The sequence below is a fragment of the Pseudorasbora parva genome, chromosome 21 (assembly GCF_024679245.1).
Source record: "Pseudorasbora parva isolate DD20220531a chromosome 21, ASM2467924v1, whole genome shotgun sequence".
Taxonomy (NCBI): Eukaryota; Metazoa; Chordata; class Actinopteri; order Cypriniformes; family Gobionidae; genus Pseudorasbora; species Pseudorasbora parva.
The window spans coordinates 13,708,955-13,735,672 of NC_090192.1; the positions used below are offsets into that span (position 1 = coordinate 13,708,955).

At 40.2% G+C, this 26,718-nt stretch overlaps 1 protein-coding gene across 3 annotated transcripts; it reads left to right on the top strand.

The window, feature by feature from the left end:
• The first annotated feature begins 3,463 nt into the window (after nt 1-3,463).
• Nucleotides 3,464-26,718, top strand: LOC137055691 (complement factor H-like). Of its 3 annotated transcripts, none has more exons than XM_067429572.1 (16): nt 3,464-3,598; nt 3,706-3,873; nt 3,966-4,071; nt 4,163-4,239; nt 5,979-6,161; nt 6,258-6,425; nt 9,307-9,501; nt 9,581-9,754; nt 9,837-10,013; nt 12,115-12,294; nt 20,820-21,014; nt 21,094-21,267; nt 21,349-21,525; nt 22,359-22,538; nt 25,612-25,791; nt 26,388-26,718. In XM_067429572.1, exons 1-16 carry the CDS (start codon nt 3,529-3,531, stop codon nt 26,576-26,578), a joined length of 2,595 nt encoding a protein of 864 aa, XP_067285673.1. In that variant the 5' UTR covers nt 3,464-3,528; the 3' UTR covers nt 26,579-26,718. The 3 variants fall into 3 exon arrangements, with proteins under 3 accessions (XP_067285673.1, XP_067285674.1, XP_067285675.1); XM_067429573.1 differs by having other exon boundaries at nt 20,823-21,014; XM_067429574.1 differs by lacking the exon at nt 20,820-21,014.

A 26,718-nucleotide genomic window follows, 5' to 3' on the forward strand; every position in this document is an offset into this window, starting at 1 on the left:
TATACCTTTAGAGTCTTCGTAGTGCGCTAAGAGACAACATTATCGGAAAATGCAGCCCAGTTCTACTTGCAGCACAGGGAGCAAAATTAATTACAAAGTTATAATCATATAATTCAATAAATCATATGTTTTATATGATTTATTGTATATTGTTTTTGTTGTTGTTGTTGTTGTTGTTTTTACATCTTTAATGTGTTAAATATAGGAATATACAAGCAAAAACAATGCTTGTCCCAAATACACTACTTGCATGCAGACAGATGGCCTACTCACACTTAACCCTGCAAGACCATGGTGAATCAGTTTCACTAGGGGATATTCCAAAAAAAAAAAAAAATAGCAGATTATGTGACACACCTGGGTATGTTAAAGAGTAAGTGGATAACATAACTTTCAGTTCCAAAAACAGATGAAAAATTCAGTCTATGCAAGTAGCTATAACAACTTACTCTATGAACATAACCTGCTCCAGAGCAGATTTGGTTCCAGGGTTTGTTTGCTTAAGATGTATTCGTATGTGTGTTATATAATAAAGTTATAATTATAAAGTAATAACTTTTTTATATAGTTACAGTTTTATGATATGCAATATTATATATTAATTCTAAAGCACTATTATAACAAGGTAATGTTTAATTGTTCATTCAGTTTAAATATATGTATTATTTATTTTATTGTCATCTCACACATGGATCTGCATTCAATTATTTGCATCAAACAAACAATATCAGCTTTATTCTCAGTGACTAAAGATTACTTATTAAACAAAAATATTGAAAACATTATTGTACAACCACTAAATAGGTGGTGATATGCACTAATAGGTGGCATTTTGCACTAAGTAGGTTATGTAAATCGGCATTACACAAAAGAAGAGGGAGGAAGTAGAATGGCGCGCTTTTTTAGCATCTGTTTCCATGGTGAATCATTGATTCCTTACTTTGTTGAGAATGTCTTTTGTGTTTACTGGGAACAAACTCTTGAGTTGCCTGAATTTACACACTGACACATTTTTTGGAACATCTCAGTTACATACTCTTGTTCCCTGAAGGAGGGAACGGAGACAGCATGGTGACGAACTATGAATAGGAATCTCGCTGGCGAGAGCCAATCTACTTCGAGTGTAACTAAACGAGCCAATGGACATGCAGTGATTGCACCAGCTGCTCATGCCACGCAGTGCAGGTATATATAAGCCACACAGTCTTGCAATGCTTTAGGGAAACTTAGCCAGACCATTTTATGGGTTTGATAGTGCAACATGACACTGGAAGCCCAAGAGTCAAAACTAAAGTTTTGGGGGATTTTCACAAGTTCTATCATGACAACTCTCTGAAGATTTTAAGCATGCATGGATATGACTATATTAAGGTATTTGGTTTTAGTGGAAGAGACCTAGCCTGACAAGTCAGATCATCAAGATGTTTGGTCTGGAAACTCACCATTGACAGGGCTCAATCCGAGGGGCGGGATAAACGGTTGTCTTTCAAACTCCCTCTGCACGTGATAGGATAGCGCTACCACCGACCAGAGCAACAAAGGTGAAACGGAGCTCGTTGATAGATTAAACATTCGCCGTATCCGGTCGGCAAAACTCCGAACACATCTTCCCTTTTTAAGAATGACTTCAGTGCCATTCTTTGTCCTTTTCTCAGAGAAAAGCTTAACTCCAAGTCTTCCAGAGTCGCGGTCAAAGCTGATTGGAAAGACCGCCGTTCGCCAGTTTCTGTGTTTACTAGAAGCACGCAAACACAACTCGGCCGTCGTCATTATGGCCCCGCCCACTGACTCTATACACTATGTGATTGTGCCGGCAAGAGTTTGGCGAATACAGCTCAGAAGGGTATTGAGAGTTGCTAGACGACACTCGCGGGCAGATTAAATTTGCTGCCGCTAGGGTGCGTCTAGATTTCTAGGCTAGAAGAGACCTGCTACACTGCTGTGAATTGCTTCTGCTGTTGATTATTATTACTATTTTTGATTGTTACTGCTGCAGATCAAGTAAAGGAACTTGCTACTGCCAATACATAGGCCGATATGCTGCTGTATACCAGACATATGATGCTGCATAAAAAGCATACTTCCAGTACCTATAGCAGATCTATACAGGTGGAGCTAGGGAAGGTGGAGGATTTTAGACAAACTCTGAAAGCATTCTGCAAACTGCTATAGTGAATGGTAACCAGCCATTTAAATGTTGAGCTACAAGCTAATTGGCTGCAAATTTGACCAATTATCCTACCAATTAGCCTGCGCAATCTAGAGTTTTAAGACAGAACTAGTCATGTAAATAACATTGAAAAACGACCTATAGAGTCAAAAAAATTTGGAGGACAGGTTGGTTTTATTTCCATGTAATTTCTAATCCGTCACTTAACTTAGCTTGTGACACAGACCAGTCTAAAAATGTAACTTTTAAAACTTCTGTCATCCTAAAAACAAACAGAGTGGTATGTAATAAAGAGCAGCAGAGCAGCGTCAAGACTATCTAAAATATTTAAAGTATTTTGGACAATTGAGTCATATCTGCTATTTGAGGTGACTTTCCATGGGGGTTACAACCATGTAGGTTACTTAAGCCAGATACTTTTATGATTTAATTTTGATTTTTAAGTTATGCTTATTGCTATGAAATAAAATATAAGTCAGGGTTTTTATTATTCAGACATTCTTGGAACAGAAACAAATCTCAGAAAACAAAACGACTTTATTATATTTAGTTTGACATTTATGGACATAATCAGTATTTAAAAAAAGTTTTAAGATGCTTCAGTTTTGAACATATTCATTGAATGTACCAAGAATATGTTATAACCACTATTTGCAAAATAAAGACTATTGCGTTTAACAAAAGTCCAGTAAGTAAATGACATCCAGTCGTTACATTTCCAACTTTTTTTCTCCCAGTGATAAGATAAGGAGGATCATCTAGGTCAAGAAACAACAATTTAAGCTCCGTCAGTCGAATACTTTCAGGGTCAAACTCTTCTTCTGGAAGGTTTTTTTAATAGATTGCTCAATTCTACACACAATTCTAGACACATTTTGCAATGGCAGTTACAGATACATTTAGCAATGACTGTACTATTGCAATGTTTAAAAGATCAAAAGAATCTCCTTCAATCTTACCAATTTCTAATTCTCTATGGGACAGATTCATTCACCACATAATGCCATTTATGATTTAATTCAAGCATGGGCCAGTGAAAAATATGAACAGGATTAAGCTTCAGATGTTCAGATGTTAATTATTTTGTAACCTGCCCTTTGCTTCCCGTTCATATGTTTCATAAATGTGACTCAAGAAGTTTGACTTCTCTAATGTAACTTATCTTTTGGTATGTCTACATGACAAAAACATATGCTGCATCAGATAAGGTTTTTTTCTTTTCCTTTACAGGAAATATTGCTTGTGCAAAAATTGTTATGGTGTAAGAAAAAACATCTTTTTTGACTTTTTACTTGATCTCTGAGCAGGCAAGAGTATCAGAGACAGACCAGAAACGGCACTTGTGAATTGAACCCAAAATGACAGTTTCAGCAAAACTCTTCGGCTTCGTCTTTTGGCTGTTTTCCTTAAATTGTGCCCAATGTCAAGGCAAGTGATTTTTTTATTTTTTTATTTGAATGTCTATTTCATCCAGATTGTATTGACTTAAATACAACATGACAGTTACGTCTTTGTGTATGTTTGTTTGTCCTCAGAATGTCTTCAAAAGAACATTACCTATGAAAACATAATGCCAGTTGCGAAAGCTTCATACGGTGATAGTGAAACAGTGAAAGTGACCTGCATGACCGGTTTTACTGGCATGTATAAATTAAAGTGTGAAAAAGGAACATGGAAGACCGTCTCTGAGCGACCATGTGCAAGTGAGAAAATCGACAATATGATGACCACATACATTTTTTTGGTTATTAAATCAATTTCATTATGCAGAGTAAAACTTGTTTGATTTCTGCAGAGAAAAAATGTAGTCACCCAGGGGACATAGAAAATGGGGATTTTAAACTTAAAGTGGGATCGGAGTTCGTTTTTGGAGCAACAGTGTTGTATACTTGCAACAAAGGGTAAATGAGCTTTATGCTTTTTATTCAAATGTATGGACTGTATTTGTATCTATTTGTACTTGTAAAAAATTTGAAAAAATTATGTTCACAGGTTTGAAATGACAAGCAGAATCAATCAGCGTACCTGCAGAGCTCAAGGATGGGATAATACTCTCCCTGTCTGTGAGGGTAAGCTTTCTTGAAAGTCACTATTTTCCCTTTTTTCTCTCGTTTTTCTCCATCATATACTTCTGATAGTGACATGAGCTACATCATTCAGTAACACTTTAGAATAATGGTCCATCATTAGTAACTATACATGAAGTAATGCAGGACAAATGAGTAGTACAACATTAACATTAATCAGTAAGAAATATATCATTTAGGACAAAGGTAAATTCTAGTAATCAATAAATACTGCATGAGATTGGCCTCCGAATGTGGTCATAAAATGCATCATTAATTACTCTTGTTACCAGTCACTCTTCTACTAGTGATTTGGATCATTATAATGTAATAAGCGATGCATGTATGTAAATTATATATATATAAAAAAAAGATAAGAATAGACGAGTCATTACATCTCAGACACACGATAGTGTTGTGGTTATTAATTGGTAATCCTTTATAATTTTTTTATATTTAGTTTATAGTTATTAATGAGGCCAATCTCATTCAGTAATTATTGATTACCTAACAAGGAACTATCTTAGGCCTTAACTACTAATTTTGTTATTTAAAAGGAACTGCAAATAGTTTTTTGCGATTGCATTTTCTATTTGTGCACGCATAAGTTGTGACATAATGGAAACACAAACGCATGATTTGCAATTGCATTTTATTTTACATGTATGTAACATGTCCGCCAAATTTCAAATGGAACCGCAAAGTCTGTTTCCAATGTCGTACGAGTTATGACTCTGCAATAGAAAATCACCCATTTGCTATTTCACTTCCTCCGCATCCTGCTCCAACCTTAACAAAATGGAAATGGAATCGCAAGCCCCTTTTCACTTGAATTTCTGATGCCTAACACAGTCGACTGTCAATCAGTCTTGAGGGCAGGGTTTATTGATATTCGGAAAGTATGCCCCGCCCTCAAGTGGTGGAAAACAAAGCACCGTTTTCTTTACTGTAAGGAAAACGGTGAGAAATATCCAGTAAACACGTTCATTTTTTGCATAAAAAAACAAAGCCAAAAACCTTAAGGATTTATCGCCTGCCAATCAAACAAGAAAAGAAACTAAAAGAAGACTGCTCTGTTTGCAAGCAAGTCAAAAAGAAATTAAGATACATCTGTGGAACCCAGCATGTGTATGTCTGGAAATGTTTTGATGTCAAAATAAAGTTAATAATAATAAATAAATAAAAATACATTTCACAAAATAATGTTGAATAAATTTACTGAAATGAAGCAGAATTTAGAGCATCCTTCTACGATACAAACATGAACATTGATTTCCCTACTAATGTAATATTTTTTTTACTTTTTTTATTACCTGGATTGAGCACAGAGTCAGATAGACAAAACACCACTCACATCATGTCATGTTTCTACAGATTCTCTGATTTTAACTCATCAAGATAATTTATTGTGCCGTTTGAAATTTGGCAGACATGTTACATACACAGAAAAGAAAATCCAAACAAAATTGAACATCATTTATGTTTTATGTTTCCATTGTGTCACAACATATGCACATAAAAACGCAATTGCAAATACAATTTGCAGTTCCTTTTGAATATTGTTTGGAATGTTCCATTACATATTAGTTAAATAGTAGTAGTTGAAGTGTTAATGTAGTACTACTTCTTACTTTCTGCATAGTTACCAATTAATGGCAGTTTATTAATCTAAAGTGTTACCCATTATTCAGGGGAAACAAAGGTATTTGTTTTCTTGATTTCTTTCTTTCTTTATTTCCTAGCTTTGAAATGTCCAGCCATTCACACTGATGGAGGTGTGACTGCAATAGGCAACACAGAAGAGGCCATTTATGGTGATGCTATTCACTTTAAGTGTGTATCTACTGATAAAAAAATAGACGGAAGTAGTGAAATTCACTGTACAGAAACGGGCCAATGGAGTGACCCTGTTCCAACATGCAAAGGTTCATTCCATTGTTTAATTTTCTTCACCCAATGATTTCTGCACTTTATTCAATGCACCAATTTAACTATTCCTCTTTCCCTGGATTTTCACACAGATATAACATGCACAGCACCTGATATAAAAAATGGTTATATTGTTGAGAAAATGCAAGAATACCAGAAAGATGCCAGATTAAAATACAGATGTGTTAAAGGGTTCAAGCTTAGAGAAGGGATCCCCATATGCTCTAAATATGGATGGACTCTGAAGCCAGAATGTGATGGTAATGCACCAGTCTTTTTACATAATAAACAAATTATATGGGAAATAATACTAAAATCATTCTATCCATATATACTGTGTATTTCATTTTGCGAAAAACCGTGTAGCCTAACTTGGAAAACACACAACGAAAATGTATTAAATTAAAAAAATTGGAAATGTAAAAACAAAATATCTAATTAAGCACAAGTTAAAGGGTTAGTTCACCCAAAAAATGAAATTTCGGTAACACTTTAGAATAATGGTCTGTTATTAATAGATAACTATGCAGGAAGTAATGCCGGACTAAAGAGTAGCACTACATTAACACTTCAGCTACTACTGTAAACTGATATTGAAACAAGCTGAACTAATCAGTAAGTTATATTGAATTCAGGACTAAGATAGTTCCCTATTAGGTAATTAATAATTACTGAATGAGACTGGCGTCACTAAATAACTAATAGGTGAAAAGGAAATATTTTAAAGAATTACTAATTAATTACTAATCACAACATTAACATGTCTGAGATGTGTTTCATGCATACTGAGCTTTTTACACTGTTAAAGACTTGGATTCTCATCCTAAACATAGACAAAGTTTCAAAAACTAATGTTGGACGTTTGATGGAGTATTTCTGTTTCAAAAATACTCCTTCTGGTTTCTCACAAGTTTCGGAGAGTTTTTTTCGAGTATGGCTCGGCTTGACGTTAATAAGAGCGGAAGGTCCTTGTTTGGGCCGTACGGGCTCTTCTCCCGGTAGGGTGCGCGCGCGCGTGTGACTAGAGCGAGAGAGGAAATGCACGCCCATAAACACTGCTCTCAGGTACATATCCAGTCGTCCGTGAACACTTATGTCGGTTATTCCACGCCGCGCCGCGTTCACTTCATTCCTCCACTTTGACATCAAGCGACTTCAACGCTTCAGCACAGCATTCCGGGAAGGCAGCGCTGCATTTGAACCGATTTGAACGCAGAAATGACGGGAAGCTTCACAACATCGTTTCAAGTGGATCTCCACACTCCAAGAAGTGTGTTTTTGACGGAGCGGTCCCAGCGATAAAGGTTCGGTCCTGCTTTGGAAGCAGCCGGTGAGTAAAACTGCTTCAAATGTCTGTGCTGTTGGTTATCGTCGCATGAGTAAACATCAGTAAACAGCACGATCGCGTGCTTCATCATTCAAATGCGCTAACGGACTCCATTGTTGTTCTATGTATAACGTTACACTAGTCTGACGTGCAAAACCATTTTGCTTTCTACTGCTAAGGTTTAGTCGCATACAATAGTCCATAAACCGAATCATGTCCTCATAAACTGCGAGTAAAGACACACAAATGTTGACAGGCCACAAAATACAGTACATACCACAGAGACAGACGTCCTGCTGTTGCTGTTTCTCCTGTTCAATTTATTTCAGCCTCCGGATCATTATCTGTATTAGCTGAGATCGATAGCAAGTGTTTCTCCACGCTTGAGGACGCCATCGCTTTGCGCGCTCGTCATTCTTTAGCTCCGCCCACACGATGCGCCTCCAGGCGCTCGTTTTTTTCCGGAAATAAAATAAAACTAAAGACTTTTCGGAGATATGAAGGATGCAATACCACTCTATAAGTACTCAAGATTGACATGCGATACACTGAAACTGAGTGTTTTTGCATTTTATGATTTTATTCAGAGTAAAGAATATCATGTCAGACACACAATAATGTAATAATTGGTCAGTTAGTTAATAGTTACTAATGAGGCTAATCTCAGTCATTAATTATTGATTACTTAATAAGGAACTATCTCCTAAATTCGATGTTACTTACTGATTAGTTCAGCTTGTTTCTATATCAGTTAATAGTAGTAGCTGAAGTGTTAATGTAGTGCTACTCATTAGTCCTGCATTACTTCCTGCATAGTTATCTATTAATAACGGACCATTATTCTAAAATGTTACCGAAATTTCTTTCATTAATGACTCACCAAAATGTCGTTCCACACCCGTAAGACCTCCCTTCGTCCTTGGAGCACAGTTTAACATATGTTAGATTTAGTCTGAAGGCTTTCTGTCCTTTGAATGTAAGTGTATGCCCACTTGCTGTCCACGTCCAGAAGGTAATGAAAAAATCATCAAAGTAGTCCATATGTGACATCAGTTGGTTAGTTAGACTCTTTTGAAGCATCAACAATCCATTTTGGTCCAAAAATAACAAAACATACGACTCATTCAGCATCGTCTTCTCTTCCGCGTTTGTTTTCAAACCTCAAATAAAGATTCAAATGGTTATGAATCAGCAGATTGATTTGTGATTCGTATCGCCAATATCAAGTGATTTCAGCAGTTTAACACACGATCCGAATCATGATTAATGACCAATTGAATATTTATTTGAGGAACATGGAACCTTATATGAGAACTTTTTATTCATATAAGTTTATTGCACCATTCAGAGTAAAAATTATATTTTTTTATGTGATAGTATTGGATTGTTACAGATCGTTTACTGATCACGCGTACTTGTCTAACGAAACATAATTAACAATGACTTACCACGCTGTCACAGGCTGGAGTATCCTTTGTATTTGAGATGTTGTTAGTTCATTGTCCTGCGATTCGGTATGAAGGTGTGAAGTGTGTGACGCGGCTAAGCGTTACTATTTGGCAACTTTAAAATTAAAAGCTAATAACTACTTACTACTTGCCACTAGCTTAATTTTCAAATAACAGTTTAGTAAATACATCTAAAAGTTCTCAAAATAGATAATGTAATACATGTAATATTTATAAATACTTTTAAATTATTTCTCAGAATCATTTGTTTTCTTGCAAAAGACGAAGCATGCAAACCCAGTTTCACACAATTTTGATGCTTCATCTCTTCTTATCCTTATTTCTACTTAATTATGTCTTGTACAGAAGTAACTTGTGAACTTAAGTCTACCACAGTTGGAATAGAAAAGATCAAACCAGAGGGTAAAACTGTTTTCAGAGCTGGAGAAAGCGTCGAGATCACCTGCTCTGAAAGATACTGGTATTTTTTTACAAAAGAAACCACCAAATCATTTAAATGCAAAGATGAAGGGGAGTGGGATTCTGATCCTGTGTGTGAGGGTAAGATTACAGAGAAACACTTCTCGATTAGGAACTGAATTTACTGCATGTTATTAAAATAATGTGAATCTTGTTTCAGAAATTAAATGTGAGGTTCCACATGACCAGCATGTGTCTAGGCCGCAGTCTTACTTCATAGGAGATATGAAATTGGGAGCAACAAAATATTACTCTTGCATGTCTGATTATGAAGAAACCGCAGCAGTGGCCACATGCACACGAGACGGATGGACACCAAAACCACTGTGTACTGGTATGTTCTGATATTAAATCTTACAATTTGAGCATATAATATGAATTCAAATTAGTATGATGGATTTTTTTTTTTTTTACAGTAAAAATGTGTGCAGCACCAAACATTGCAAATGCAGATATTGTGGGGGAGTGGAGACCAAAATACCAAATCTATTCAAGAATACAATATAAATGTCATCCTGGGTTTGAACCAAAGCAGCCTGTACAAATCACCTGTAATCACCAGACTGTTTGGACAGGCATACAGCAATGCACTGGTATGTAAGTTACATGTTACAGATATGAGAACTTTTACTTTTGATAGGAAAGGAATTAGCAAGGAGAGAGCAAAATCATCTGCTTTTTAAATGGACAATGGCACATCCCATTCATAAATGTGTAGGAATTAAGGTATCATGCTTAATTAGTTGAGTTTTATTAGCAGTGTTTGCAAGCATCACTATAGAGGGAATGCACGTGACGTCACCGTCAGCTGGAGCAACTGTGATTACGCCCCGCTGAGTTGCAGAAAGACTGAGAGGCAGCACTGGTTTACAGCACGAATGCAGCGAAAACACACAAAACCAGGCCCGGCGCCAGAAGGGGGGTAGGGGGAGGCTTGTCCACGGACCCAATGGACATCACTGTTCTGAGCTTGAGATGGACTTAATAATAGCGTGCAATTTTCTCACTCAAACCACCAACCTGCTGCAGCTTCTGTGCTTTAAGAGGGAAACGCTGCCCATAACTGCTTGTCTAGGATCTGTAATCCTCCATAGGAATTCGTAATAATAGCATATTATTAGTGAAAAGGAGCTAGCAAATGACCCAGTGTGTATCTGTATTTGCACTCGTGAAATAATTACATTTCCAACGTGTTTTCGCCTCGCCTCGGTGAGTAATGTAGCCAATCACAGACATGTTTGTAGATATCTACAACGCAGCTGACCAATCACAGGTGTTGAACTTGGAATCCACTCACGGGTGCTGAGTTCAGTTAACACGCGTGTCTATGTAAGTGCACACATCGTGAAAATAAGAGATTCATTGTATACCAGCTTCACTGCGGAAATATATGAGATTGCGTTTATTGAATGAGTGACAGCTTTTAGTGATTATAAAGGGAGCATTCTTTGCACAATGTCTGGGCTATATAATTATTATTTATTTTTTTATTAATAGGTCTATAATATATTTAGAATTTGAATAAAACTTTTGTTTTCCATTCGTGACAAGCGGCCACATACACGCTTCAATACACTGACCCATCCACAGTGGATGATCCACTCCACAAGCAGGATTCACTCGAAAAATGTGATGACTGATCAGTTATAAATAATCATCGAAATCAGGTCCATAAAAATGTCGATTCCTGGCTGCATGTCATTATCCATGGATCACTGAATCTGTGGTAAGTTGCCGTAAAACGTAAAGCGCAATGTTTGAATTCCCAACGAGCGCGGTATTTGTTTACGGTCGCTATTGAAGAGAAAGATGAAGAACGCTGGATAAAGAAGTTCCTCGTATGGATTCCAAAGATGTGGATTACACCGAACGAATTATATTAGTGTCTTTTGTGAATTTATGTTGCGTTTTGGTGTACTTGGCATTGTGTCCCATGGCAAGCAAAATAAGTCTTACATGATAAATAATTGTTAAATGATTACAGAAATCTTATTCATTTTAGGGTTTTAAGGTGTAGTTTGTTTAATGTAAATTCTTTGAACTGAGTATGCAGCAGCATGTTTATTGCTTTTAATGTTGTACGTATTAGATTCATGTAGAACCACACTTTACATAAAAATACACATAACTGCTAAACAATAAGAACTGCTTTATTACACTATTTTAGCCATTTATAATGGCAAAATCAGCAGTAATTAAACATAACTACTAGCTTTTTGATCAGTTAACTTAACAGAATGGCACATAATATAATTACATCACTACACAAAAATAATATATGGCTTATTAAGTTGTAAATAATGGCTAATATGCCCTTTCTATTATGTTAAGTTATTAATTAATTACTATTTTGTCCATGCTTAACTAGTGCATAATTGTGAACAAACAAATAATTAATTACTAATTTAACTAATGCATAATTAATATTAAATTAATAATTAATTACGTGTGTGTTTGTGCTTAACTAATGCTTAATTGTGAACAAGTTAATCATTAATTAATGCTTAACTAGTGCATTTTTCTGGACCCTTAAAATAAAGTGTTAGCATAATATGCATTACATAAATAATGTGTTCTGTGGTTTAAGGCCATAAAAAAGCATGTGGCTCATATTAAGATTAATCAATATCACATTTTCTTGGTTGTCTTAGTTGTCTAAAAAAAATATTAATAATAACTTTGCTTTGCCTTCAGAAATGTGTGGACCACCGCCAAATGTAGACTTTGCAAAAAACAAAAAAATGACAAAAAATGAATACAGTTCAGGAGAGAGAGTTGAATACAGCTGCTTAAAAACATACATGCTGGAAGAGCCCGACTCCAAATACTTGACCTGTGAACAAGGCCAATGGAGAGGGAAAATTAAGTGTTTAAGTAAGTATGAATACGCTACATCACACACACACACACACACACACACACACACATATATATATATATATATATATATATATATATATATATATAAATATATATATATATATATATATATATATATATAGAGAGAGAGAGAGAGAGAGAGAGAGAGAGAGAGAGAGAGAGAGAGAGAGAGAGAGAGAGAGAGAGAGGTCCTTCTAAAAAAATTACCATAAAGTTCATTATTTTCCATAATGTAATGATAAAAATTTTACTTTCATATATTTTAGATTCATTGCACACTAACTGAAATATTTCAGGTCTTTTATTGTTTTAATACTGATGATTTTGAGCTGATACTGACAGCTCATGAAAACGTCTCGGTTACGTATGGTAACCCTCGTTCCCTGAAGGAGGGAACAGAGATGTACTTCAGACTTAAACCGACGAATTGGGATCACTTCTGGGAGCCCCTATCAGCTTCGAGATATAGAAAGCGGGCCAATGAACACTGGCGTGTGTGCTTTGCATATCGCACCCCGCCCCGCCGCACGTGTATAAAGCGGAAGCGATCACCGCGCACTGTTGTTTTTCACTGAGGAGCCGAACCGTGGCTCGAACTGCAGTGATGGTACAGCAACTGTGGCAACAGGACATACGTCTCCGTTCCCTCCTTCAGGGAACAAGGTTACCATACATAACCGAGACGTTCCCTTTCAGTCGGTCACGTTCGACGTACGTCGGACTTAGACCGATGAATTGGAATCCTTATGGAAAACGCCACAGTTACTACCACTTCCAGTGCCCTGCCGGAGTCCCTCGGACCCCGTCTCAGTGGGCGGGGAATTTCCTGCAGGGAGAGTACCACTGCCATCCCACAAGACCCAAACAGTGGACTATTGGATAACGCTGGGAAAGCGTGCCCCTGGAGGCCGCTGCGGAAGCCACACTCCCCCAAAGGAGATAACGTGTGGAAATTACACGTATGGACTGGCCGTGGGCAGAACTACATACGGGAGTCCCAGGGGTGGCTCCGGCCCTGTTGGGCGGGGGACAGTCACCGCACTGAGACGGCAGAGCGGGCTCTGTCAAGGGAAAGACAAGGGCTCGTCCCATACACATATGGGACCGCCGTGGGGGTCACTACATATAGAAACCCAGCCTAACACAAGTTCCACACTGCATACGAGTGTTAGACCTGGCGTCAGACGCTCCGCCACGCCTGACTGCCGCAGGTTGCGGAGGACTCGACAGGGTTCGCCATTCTGGGGAACTCGACTGGAGCATATAAGTGCACGTATCCGTTCCATGAGGAAGGGAGTGGCGCAGCAAGCCGACACTAGAACGGGCACTTCGGTGCTACCGACTATGAGAACGGGAAGATACCGGTTCTACACGTAGGCTATAAAATCTAGCGAACGTGTTGTGTGTAGCCCAACCCGCAGGGGCGGCAGTGGCTCAGTGGTTCATGTAGGTTGTCTACAAACCAGAAGGTTGGTGGTTCGATCCCCGGTTCCACTTGACCAAGTGTCGAAGTGTCCATGAGCAAGACACCTAACCCCAGCTGCTCCCGACGAGCTGGATGGCGCCTTACATGGCTGACATCGCCGTCGGTGTATGAATGGGTGAATGTGAGGCAAAATGTAAAGCGCTTTGGATAAAAGCGCTATATAAATGCAGTCCATTTAACCCGCAGCTCTACAAATATCTGTCAGTGAGGCGCCAAGAGCCAGCGCACAGGAAGAGGTTACACCCCTGGTGGAGTGGGCTCTAATCCCGAGCGGGCAGGGCACGTCTTGTGACTCATAAGCCAAGACAATGGCATCCACTATCCAGTGGGCCATCCTCTGCTTGGAAACAGCCTTTCCCTTCTGCTGTCCTCCGTAACAGACGAAGAGCTGCTCTGAGGTCCTAAAGCTTTGCGTTCTGTCCACATACGTCTGAAGTGCTCGGACAGGACAGATAAAAGCCAGGGCTGGGTCTGCCTCTTCTGAAGGCAGCGCTTGCAGGTTCACCACCTTGGGCAACCTTGGGCACGTATCCAGGCAGGGGTCCCAGGATTACGTGAGAGTAGTCCGGCCCGAATTTCAGGTACAATTCGTCGACCGAAAATGCTTGCAGGTCCCCAGGTGCCCCGTCTCTGAGTCAGGAGGTCCTTCCTCAGAGGAATGGGCCAAGGAGGTGCTGTCGCAAGGAGCACTAGTTCCGGGAATCATGTCCTGTTTGGCCAGTATGGCGCCACCAACAGGACCTGCTCCTCGTCCTCCCTCCCTGACCTTGCACAGAGTCTGTGCAAGAAGGCTCACTGGGGGAAACGCATATTTGCGTAGGCCAGCTGTGCCAGTGCATCCGTGCCGAGGGTCCCCTCGTTCAGGGAATAAAAGAACTGGCAGTGGGCCGTGTCCGGGGCGACAAACAGGTCTACCTGTGCGTGAGAGCTGGCTGTCGTGAGAGCTCGTCGGCCGCACGATTGAGCAGGCCTGCAATGTGAGTGGCACGAAGTGACTTCAGATACTTCTGACTCCATAACAGGAGGTGGCGGGCGAGTTGTGACATGCGTCGGGAGCATAAACCACCCTGTTTGTTGATGTACCCTATGGCCGGAGTGCTGTCCGTACGGACCAGAACGTGCTTGCCCTGGAGCGGCGTCTTGAAGCAGCTCAGGGCAAGACGAACTGCTAACAACTAGGCAGTCTAGGCAGTTGATGTGCCATTGCAGTTGAGGCCCCGTCCACAGACCTGAAACTGCAAGCCCGTTGTACGTGGCACCCCAGCCGGTGGATGAGGCATCCGTGGAGACAATCGCATGCCTGGACACCTGTTCTAGGGGCACCCCCGCCCGTAGAAACCCAGGGTCCGACCACGGGCTGAAGGTTTGACGGCATCTTGGTGTAACTGGGACACGGAGGGATCCGCTGTGCCACGCCCACTTCGGGACTCGGTCGTGTAGCCAGCGTTGAAGCGGTCTCATATGGAGCAATCCGAGCGGCGTCACCACAGCTACGGATGCCATATGCCTCAGGAGCCTCTTAAAAATTGTTTCAGTGGGACCGCCGTCCTGCGTTTGAACGAATTCAAGCAGTTCAAGGTGAAGTGAACGCCCCTGAACTTGGGGGGACGCCGGGCGAACTGAATCGCATAGCCGAGTCTGATAGTGCAGATGAGCCAGCGGGACGGGGTGGGGAGCGCTAGCCAGGCCCCCAGCGACTGCACCAGCGGGACCAACGGCACCACAGACGTACCCGCAGCGGGGCAGCGTGGTGGCATGCAAGGACCCGACCCGGACGGTGGCCCATGGTGGGGTTTACGTGCGCGTGGCAACACCTACCTGCTTCCACTGAGGGGGCGCAGTACAGTGGGGAGGCCGCGTGTGGGCGTCCCGCACGCCCCCTGCTGGCGATTGGAGAGGCGCCTGAGTGTGGCAAGGCATGGAAGCGTCGCACACCGCCAAGCTTGCTCTCTTGGCACCCAGAGATTTTGGAAACTGCTCTTTTTGTGAAGTTTTGGGTACCACTGGCCACGAGGCCAGTGACGGGACAGATGTAATTGTCACAAAGGAGCCCCCCGGCCCTCCTCCGGGGGGAGGAAGTGGTGCTGCTGCCACTTCCTGTCGGGCAGGATCCTCCATCTCTGTGTGGCCCGTCTCAGGGTCGGACAGCTTATCAAAATTCTCTGCCCGAGTCCGACTGGTGTTTTTCCCAGTGTTTCTCCCGTGTTTTTTTTTTTTTTTTTTTTTTTACATTGTTGCAGCCATTAAAATAGTTCTGTTTTGTTTTTAATGTCAAAGTGGTTATATTTCGTTTCATTTCTTTATTAAGTTAATTTAGAAAAATGTTTAGAGCATTTTTTTGTTTGTTAAATTAAAGTTTTATTTTTTTTAAGTGATGACCAAGCGGCCAGCGGCCGACAGTGAGTAAACTGCATATTTAATCGATTTAGTCTCTCAAATCAACTCTTGACTTGTCTTGCCTATAATAAAATACATAGATATAAAACACTTCAAGCATCACAATGGTAGATAATTTCGCCTACTATTACCACCACAGTAAAAGGCATTTTTGACGAGCTGAGGCAGGCTGATTCTGCTCGCGGCTCTCGCAAACGGAGCTAAACAATCTAAAAAAATTAAAAAAAATTAAAAAAAGAACATGCAGGTTGCCTTATAGCCTACCTTACACCTACGCAAAATGCAAAATGAATATAAATCCAATCTTCAATTCCAGTGGTATATGCTCATTTAACGGCGTTTACAGCAACGAAAGCATAAGATTAGATGCTTTTTATTCAGCAGCTCATTTCAAATTCAAAGACCACATAAGAGAGAGCGCGACCTAAGAGCACTGGTAAGATCATTTAGTCTCATTCATTTTTATTGAAGATGAGTGTTGCAGCACCATCATATCTCTGACTACAACATATAGCCCATAACACGCTCTCGCACGTTTATTTTTTAACCGTTTGCCAGGAGTACAATTTATACATGTGGTTTAAACAACCAGATAGGCTACATTTACATTTGTCCGGTTTCGTCTGAAATGCTTTCATCCTTCTGAATTGGTTTGTTTAGTGATCGGAATTAAATAGGCTACGTCTCGAAAGAATCTCGGGACTACTCCTGGTCATTTCGCAATCAGATATATACCTGGTCAGAGAAAACGAATGAAGGAACCAGTTGTGAAAAGGCCATAACGCCGGGGACACACTGCAAGCGTGTCGTGAGTGTCTCGGCTGCGTGGCGTATCCGTTTTTATTTTGGCTCCCATGTTAACCGGTTAGAGCTTGTATAGCCTACGGCCTGCGTCGGTCTGAGCCGCGCGGAAAACGCGTGCATGCTTTAAATAGAAGATACGCCCATTTTCACGCTACACGCGAGCGTGTTGGAAGCGTTTCCAGGCGAAATGTAATAGGAAAAGATGTTTATATGTCATTTTGACACAAATGCATATTAATAAAAATGACATTTTCATGTTTGAAAGTCTGTAGGTTAACATAAATGCAGATATAGGCCTAATTGTAATAATAAAAAACAACATAATTATCGATTTTGAAATATTAAACCTGTCAATACAGAACAAAATATTCTGTAGCCTTTTGCCGTCATGCAGGGCTTTAGTGCATGAGCGCCTGTGCTTGGTGCACCTGCAGCAGCGCCATGGTATGCAAGGCGGATGCAGCCTGGCACAGGACCTATAGGCCTTCGCGGTCAGACCGGAAGAGAACCTACAGGCCCTGGATGGGAGCTTCGGGTCCCCACGCCAGCTAGAGGCGGACGTTGGACACAGTTGCATCGCAACGGCCCGCTCCACCGGTGGGAGCCCACGGGCGCTAAACGGTGCTCTCCACGACCTAGTCAGCTCCTCATGCACCTCTGGGAAGAAAGGCCAGAGGGAGGCAGTACAGCCGAATCTTCATCCCCAGAGGACTGAAACTCCCCCTCCGATGCAGCGATCGACATCTGCTCGTCCGCGGGTGCCCCAAAAGCCTCCGCGGGACCCTAATCCCTCACAAGCGCCGCAACCGGTGGTGCTTCCTGAGGACCTCCGGTTGCGGCGCTTGTGAGGGATTAGGGTCCCGCGGAGGCTCACTCGACGGGTTTGACCTAACCGTACTCCTCAGGTCACCCCGGCCATCCCTCAAAGTAGATCTATTCTGCTGGGCAGGAATAGACCTAAATCGAGCTATGGGTAGGGGGACTCCACCTTCCCGGAGGTAGGCGAGTCTCGACCTAAGCACCGAGATAGTCATGTTCCCGCAGTGAGAATACAAACTATCCACAAACGCCGCCTCAGTGCGCACTAAGCCCAGGCATGTGAAACAGCGCTTGTGACCGTCAGCAGGCGACAGGGAATGACCGCATACAGAAACGCACGGGTGGAAAGACATCCTGAAAAGGCTCTTTGAAGTGTAGCTCTTTTTGTGAGGAAAAATTGCTCTTTTAGGTGTTGAAGCACCCAGGGATTGACCGCGGCAGAATAAGCAGGTTTTGTGTGCAGCCTGTTTTCTGCTCTCAACAGAAAAAGGAACACAACCACCGAATCAACTGTGTGTGTGTGTGTGTGTGTGTGTGTGTGTGTGTGTGTGTGTGTGTGTGTGTGTGTGTGTGTGTGTGTGTGTGTGTGTGTGTGTGTGTGTGTGTGTGTGTGTGTGTGTGTGAAGTGCAATTTGCCCAGTTTGCTGTCAAAACAGCAGCTCTCTCAGCAGCAGTGATTGCAGCCGCACTGTCTTGTGCCGTCTGGCCAACACAAAAGCAATTTCCCCCAGCACACGTTTTCTCTCTCTCTCTTGCTAGATAGCGGGCAGTCAGATGCTTCATCAACGGCGTTCGGCTCCGAAGTGAATGACAACAGTGTGTGGTGATCGCTTCCATTTTAGACCCACGCAGCGGGCGGGGTGCGATATGCAAAGCACACATGCCAATATTCATTGGCCCGTTTTCTCTATCTCGAAGCTGATAGAGGCTTCCAGAAGTGATCCCAATTCATTGGTCTAAGTCCGACATACATCGAACGTGACCAACTGAAAGGGAACCCAAAATTCCTATCTCAAAAATGTAGCATATTTCATCTGACCAATAAAAGAAAAAAAAAAAAATTAACAAAAAAAGTCAATCTTCAAATAATTATGTTCAGTTATGCACTCAATACTTGGTCGGGAATCCTTTTGCAGAACTGACTGCTTCAATGCGGCGTGGCATGGAGGCGATCAGCCTGTGGCACTGCTGAGGTGTTATGGAGGCCCAGGATGCTTTGATAGCGGCCTTAAGCTCATCCAGAGTGTTGGGTCTTGCGTCTCTCAACTTTCTCTTCACAATATCCCACAGATTCTCTATGGGGTTCAGGTCAGGAGAGTTGGCAGGCCAATTGAGCACAGTAATACCATGGTCAGTAAACTATTTACCAGTGGTTTTGGCACTGTGACCAGGTGCCAGGTCATGCTGAAAAAACAAATCTTCATCTCCATTAAGCTTTTCAGCAGATGGAAGTATGAAGTGCTCCAAAATCTCCTGATAGCTAGCTGCATTGACCCTGCCCGAACTTGCCCACAGTTGACCAACACCAGCAGCTAACATGGCACCCCAGACCATCACTGACTGTGGGACCTTGACACTGGACTTCAGGCATTTTGGCATTTCCTTCTCCCCAGTCTTCCTCCAGACTCTGGCACCTTGATTTCCGAATGACATAAAAAATTTGCTTTCATCCGAAAAAAAGTACTTTGGACCACTGAGCAACAGTCCAGTGCTGCTTCTCTGTAGCCCAAAAGTGGCTTGACCTGGGAAATGCGGCACCTGTAGCCCATTTCCTGCACACGCCTGTGCACGGTGGCTCTGACTGTTTCTACTCCAGACTCAGTCCACTGCTTCCGCAGGTCCCCAAAGGTCTGGAATTGGTCCTTCTCCACAATCTTCCTCAGGGTCTGGTCACCTCTTCTAGTTGTGCAGCGTTTTTTTGCCACACTTTTTCCTTCCCACAGATTTCCCACTGTGGTGCCTTGATACAGTACTCTGGGAACAGCCTATTCGTTCAGAAATTTCTTTCTGTGTCTTACCCTCTTGCTTGAGGGTGTTGATGATGGCCTTCTGGACAGCAGTCAGGTCGGCAGTCTTACCCATGATTGCGGTTTTGAGTAATGAACCAGGCTGGGAGTTTTTAAAAGCCTCAAGAATTTTTTACAGGTGTTTAGAGTTAATTAGTTGATTCAGATGATTAGGTTAATAGCTCGTTTAGAGAACCTTTTCATGATATGCCGTTGTTGTTGTTGTTGTTTTTTTGAGATAGGAATTTTGGGTTTTCATAAGCTGTGTGCCAAAATCATCAGTATTAAAAAAATAAAACACCTGAAATATATCAGTTGGTGTGAAATGAATCTAAAATATATGAAAGTTTAATTTTTATCATTACAAATAATGAACTTTATCACATTATGCTAATTTTTTGAGAAGGACCTGTAAGTATGTCTTTCCCCCCCCCTCAAATAAAGAATGGTAAAAACGGTAGTAAATCAGCAGATTGATTCGTGATTCGTATTGCCAATATCACAAGATTTCAGCAGTTTGGCAGTTTGACACACGATCCGAATCATGATTCATGACCATATGAATCTTTATTTGAGGAACACGGAACCTTATATGAGTATTTTTTATTCATATAAGTTTATTGCACCATTCAATACACTTATATGAGTAAAAATTATATTTTTTATATGTGATAGTATTGCATTGTTACAGATCGTTTACTGATCACGCGTACTTGTCTAACGAAACATAATTAATAATGACTTACCACGCTGTCACAGGCTGGAGTATCCTTTGTATTTGAGATGTTGTTAGTTCATTGTCCTGCGATTCGGTATGAAGGTGTGAAGTGTGTGACGCGGCTAAGCGTTACATGTAATATTTATAAATATTTATATACTATATATATATAAACTTCTCAGAATCATTTGTTTTCTTGCAAAAGACGAAGCATGCAAACCCAGTTTCACACAATTTTGATGCTTCATCTCTTCTTATCCTTATTTCTACTTAATTATGTCTTGTAAAGAAGGAACTTGTGAACTTAAGTCAACCACAGTTGGAATAGAAAAGATCAAACCAGAGGGTAAAACTGTTTTCAGAGCTGGAGAAAGCGTCGAGATCACCTGCTCTGAAAGATACTGGTATGTTTTTACAAAAGAAACCACCAAATCATTTAAATGCAAAGATGAAGGGGAGTGGGATTCTGATCCTGTGTGTGAGGGTAAGATTACAGAGAAACACTTCTCGATTAGGAACTGAATTTACTGCATATTATTAAAATAATGTGAATCTTGTTTCAGAAATTAAATGTGAGGTTCCACATGACCAGCATGTGTCTAGGCCGCAGTCTTACTTCATAGGAGATATGAAATTTGGAGCAACAAAATATTACTCTTGCATGTCTGATTATGAAGAAACTGCGACAGAGGCCACATGCACACGAGACGGATGGACACCAAAACCACTGTGTACTGGTATGTTCTGATATTAAATCTTACAATTTGAGCATATAATATGAATTCAAATTAGTATGATGGATATATTTTGTTTTACAGTAAAAATGTGTGCAGCACCAAACATCGCAAATGCAGATATTGTGGGGGAGTGGAGACCAAAATACCAAATCTATTCAAGAATACAATATAAATGTCATCCTGGGTTTGAACCAGAGCAGCCTGTACAAATCTCCTGTAATCACCAGACTGTTTGGACAGGCATACAGCAATGCACTGGTATGTAAGTTACATGTTACAGATATGAGAAATTTTACTTTTGATAGGAAAGGAATTTGCAAGGAGAGAGCAAAATCATCTGCTTTTCAAATGGACAATGGCACATCCCATTCATAAATGTGTAGGAATTAAGGTATCATGCTTAATTAGTTGAGTTTTATCAGCAGTGTTTGCAAGCATCACTATTGCACATTTGTCTGGCTATCACCAGACCAAGCTCAATTTAAGATTGAACATTGGTCTGCGGAGTCTGCTCTGTATTGTCTACTGCACAAGAGGCGTGATAAACAAGCATTATTCGAATGATCAACAGGCAACAACCTATCGTTTCTCTATCCGTTATCGTGTTAAACCCACCAAAAGCTTGCCAGGTGGATAGCCAGCCTGTGACTGTTTCACGCAAAAGTGTAACAGATGCAGTAGAAATGAATGTACCAGTTTCCAGTCTGAGCTGCAGGGCGAAATCAAATCGCCAGAAGATCAGGCTGGGTTTACTCAGTCTAATTGCACATATATCAGCAAATACTCAACTTTGGCTCGGAAAAAAACTAGCATAGAAGCAGCATAGAAAGTCTAATTTAGATGTACTTGTTATGTATTATAAAGAAAAATCCAACCCTGATCTCTTCAATACAAAAAGTCTTTTTAAAGGATTTTAGAAAAATTACCACAAATGATCATATTAATAATATGTATTAAATAAATAATGTGTTCTGTGGTTTAAGGCCATAAAAAAGCATGTGGCTGATATTAAGAATTATCAATAGTAAATTTTCTTGGTTGTCTTAGTTGTCTAAAAAAATACAAAATAAATAACTTTGCTTTGCCCTCAGAAATGTGTGGACCACCGCCAAACGTGGACTTTGCACAAAAAACAAAAAAGACAAAAAATGAATACCGTTCAGGGGAGAGATTTGAATACAGCTGCTTAGAAACATACAAGCTGGAAGAGCCCGACTCCAACTACTTGACCTGTGAACAAGGCCAATGGAGAGGAAATATTAAGTGTTTAAGTAAGTATGAATATGCTACATCACACACACACACACACACGCACACACGCACACACGCACGTACGCACGCACGCACGCACACACACACACACACACACACACAAATACAGTATTGTTCAAAATAATAGCAGTACAATGTGACTAACCAGAATAATCAAGGTTTTTCGTATATTTTTTTATTGCTACGTGGCAAACAAGTTACCAGTAGGTTCAGTAGATTCTCAGAAAACAAATGAGACCCAGCATTCATGATATGCACGCTCTTAAGGCTGTGCAATTGGGCAATTAGTTGAATTAGTTGAAAGGGGTGTGTTCAAAAAAATAGCAGTGTGGCATTCAATCACTGAGGTCATCAATTTTGTGAAGAAACAGGTGTGAATCAGGTGGCCCCTATTTAAGGATAAAGCCAACACTTGTTGAACATGCATTTGAAAGCTGAGGAAAATGGTCGTTCAAGACATTGTTCAGAAGAACAGCGTACTTTGATTAAAAAGTTGATTAGAGAGGGGAAAACCTATAAAGAGGTGCAAAAAATGATAGGCTGTTCAGCTAAAATGATCTCCAATGCCTTAAAATGGAGAGCAAAACCAGAGAGACGTGGAAGAAAACGGAAGACAATCATCAAAATGGATAGAAGAATAACCAGAATGGCAAAGGCCCAGCCAATGATCACCCCAGGATGATCAAAGACAGTCTGGAGTTACCTGTAAGTACTGTGACAGTTAGAAGACGTCTGTGTGAAGCTAATCTATTTTCAAGAATCCCCCGCAAAGTCCCTCTGTTAAAAAAAAAGCCATGTGCAGAAGAGGTTACAATTTGCCAAAGAACACATCAACTGGCCTAAAGAGAAATGAAGGAACATTTTGTGGACTGATGAGAGTAAAATTGTTCTTTTTGGGTCCAAGGGCCACAGGCAGTTTGTGAGACGACCCCCAAACTCTGAATTCAAGCCACAGTACACAGTGAAGACAGTGAAGCATGGAGGTGCAAGCATCATGATATGGGCATGTTTCTCCTACTATGGTGATGGGCCTATTTATCGCATACCAGGGATCATGGATCAGTTTGCATATGTTAAAATACTTGAAGAGGTCATGTTGCCCTATGCTGAAGAGGACATGCCCTTGAAACGGTTGTTTCAACAAGACAATGACCCAAAACACACTAGTAAACGGGCAAAGTCTTGGTTCCAAACCAACAAAATTAATGTTATGGAGTGGCCAGCCCAATCTCCAGACCTTAATCCAATTGAGAACTTGTGGGGTGATATCAAAAATGCTGTTTCTGAAGCAAAACCAAGAAATGTGAATGAATTGTGGAATGTTGTTAAAGAATCATGGAGTGGAATAACAGCTGAGAGGTGCCACAAGTTGGTTGACTCCATGCCACACAGATGTCAAGCAGTTTTAAAAAACTGTGGTCATACAACTAAATATTAGTTTAGTGATTCACAGGATTGCTAAATCCCAGAAGAAAAAAAAATGTTTGTACAAAATAGTTTTGAGTTTGTACAGTCAAAGGTAGACACTGCTATTTTTTTGAACACACCCCTTTCAACTAATTGCCCAATTGCACAGCCTTAAGAGCGTGCACATCATGAATGCTGGGTCTCATTTGTTTTCTGACAATCTACTGAACCTACTGGTAACTTGTTTGCCACGTAGCAATAAAAAATATACTAAAAACCTTGATTATTGTGGTTAGTCACATTGTACTGTTATTATTTTGAACAAGACTGTATATACGCTTTTCTGCTTTATGTATTTCACGAGTTCACACTTACATATAATTATATAGAGTAATATAAATGCGTATTTGGCGTGCTGTCCAGGGGGAGGGATTCAAGCTCGAACTTGGCCCGAACCCAGAGTAATTTGTAAGTTTGATGGAATCATATTTTTTTTTACAATTGATTGGACACATTTCTCAATACTTATATCATTTTTTTTTTCAAAACTCTTCAGACTCTTCTAACAATTTAATTAACTTGATTAGTACATTTTACATTTAAAATAAACTAAATATACCAAATCCCTTCATACATGTTTCAAATCAAACCATTCTTCCATAACACTAGCAAAGGTTTTCACTCTTTACTCTTTAAGATTTACTGCAGTTTATGTTACATGGTCCATGTTTACATTACAGTACACAATTATGAGAGTTTCACCCTTTTATAGATGGTAATGACATAGAAAGACTAGTGTTTAGGATCGAATTGTTTTGATATTTTTTTATTTATTTTTTTATTCAGAATACATTTCAGTATCCTATTAGAGATGTAGCAAATTGTTATCTTATAAATTGTTGTGTTAGGGTTTGAAATTATAGTTTAACAATTTTGGAAAGTGTATGCGAACATGCAAATTTACAGGCCCACGTGCACAACACAACGGAAATGGCCCTATGCTTGCACACAAACGGGCCTATATACAGTATATAATCATTTGCTTCTTATTGACGTGTGAAGCTCCTCTTTAATAAATGTGGCTAAGTTGAGTGATTTCATGCAGGGCCTAATAACCTAACACAATTAAAATGTTGATATCCAGTATATTCTTATAAACCCTTCAAGTTTCTACGGGGCAATATATTATAATTCTATTGCACATTCAGCCCATTCCCAGTGCTGTTTCTATAACGGCATTAAAGCTACACTGTGTGATATTTTCCCCCATCTAGCGGTGTAAAGGTATATGACCATCCAGTGAATAATAGTTTCTGTTCCTCTCAATTGTGATTTCGTTTTAACTCATACGGTGGCAGATTTAGTCCAAGATTAACATGGCAATCTCCCTCTTCACATTCGACACGGTGCCATCAAGTGTTAAAACTCTAAAAACCCCTCACCCGTATGTATTTTCAATGGCATATTATAAACTTACGAGAATACTTTATTACTTGAAAAAAGTAAATATACATTAATGAGCACATATATTTTTGAAAGAACTAAGTGTTTGTAGCTAAGAATAAACTAAAAAAGTTACACAGTGTAGCTTTAAAGTTAACATTTAAGCTTTAGTTGTCTTGGTTGTCTAAAAATAAAAAAAACACACCTTTGCTTTGCCTTCAGAAATGTGTGGACCACCACCATATGTGAACTTTGCAAAGCCAACGAAAATGACAGAAGTTAAATACAGTTCAGGGGAGAGAGTTGAATACAGCTGTTTAGAAACATACACGCTGGAAGAGCCCGACTCCAAATACTTGACCTGTGAACAAGGCCAATGGAGAGGAAATATTATGTGCTTAAGTAAGTATGAACACGCTACATATATATATCAAAGACATTAAAGGAAGTGTATGTAAGATTGTGGCCAAAACTGGTACAAACACTTGTGCAAACAAACACTGGTGCAAACACCATCCCCTCTCCCCCTCCTCCCTGACTCGAGGTTGCCAGATAGGCTGCAGATTCCAGCAGGAACGTTTGTATCTGCAGCTGTGGTAACTAGAGCAGATCTGGCAACCCGAATGCCGAAACACTACTGACTTTGTGATTGGTAGATCGGTAGGAGGGTGGAGCTTCAGGCCCACACAACACATGTCAACATCAACATCAGTTGAGGGCTGCAACAACAACTTTTAAATGACAATATCCTGGCCGGACTACTGCTGTCAGTGATATAAGTTTTTGAAATTAACATTATTTTTTTTATGTCTGGTGACATATAAGGGTCATTTTATGATCAATTGAAATACATTTCTTTTATACAGTTCCTTTAAGCTGTGCTTTATGTATTTATTTGTATGTTTGATATAATCTTGTAGTTGAAGTTGTCGTTCTGATACTGATGAATCCGTGAACTTATATGTAACACTGACAATGAGATGTTGGTTTTGTTTCAGAGCCCTGTTCAGTGACGATGGAGGAAATGAATAAGAGAGGTATAAAGTTGCAGTGGGGCAGACAGAAAGATATATTAGCAAAACACAAGGATAGCATCAGCTTTGTATGTCAGGATGGAAAATATTTAAAAGTCAATGGCCTAAGACAATCATGTAATGATGGAGTAATGGCTTTACCTGAGTGTGTGTGACAAGGAGAATAAAACATCACTGATGCATCAGCTGTTATAAGCCAAAACAAATTGAGCAAATCAACATAAAACTTTCTCCCAATTCAGTTTCTCTGTTTTGGAATTTTTCCAATTAAAAGTAAATAAATGATAAAAGCATT

What these genes read in the sequence shown, in the direction of transcription:
- LOC137055691 (XM_067429572.1), top strand. Translation starts at nt 3,529, where the DNA reads ATGACAGTTTCAGCAAAACTCTTCGGCTTCGTCTTTTGGCTGTTTTCC. An exon ending in TTGTATACTTGCAACAAAGG is followed by an intron (nt 4,072 to 4,162) that starts GTAAATGAGCTT and finishes TTATGTTCACAG; the next exon opens with GTTTGAAATGACAAGCAGAA. An exon ending in TCTGAAGCCAGAATGTGATG is followed by an intron (nt 6,426 to 9,306) that starts GTAATGCACCAG and finishes TGTCTTGTACAG; the next exon opens with AAGTAACTTGTGAACTTAAG.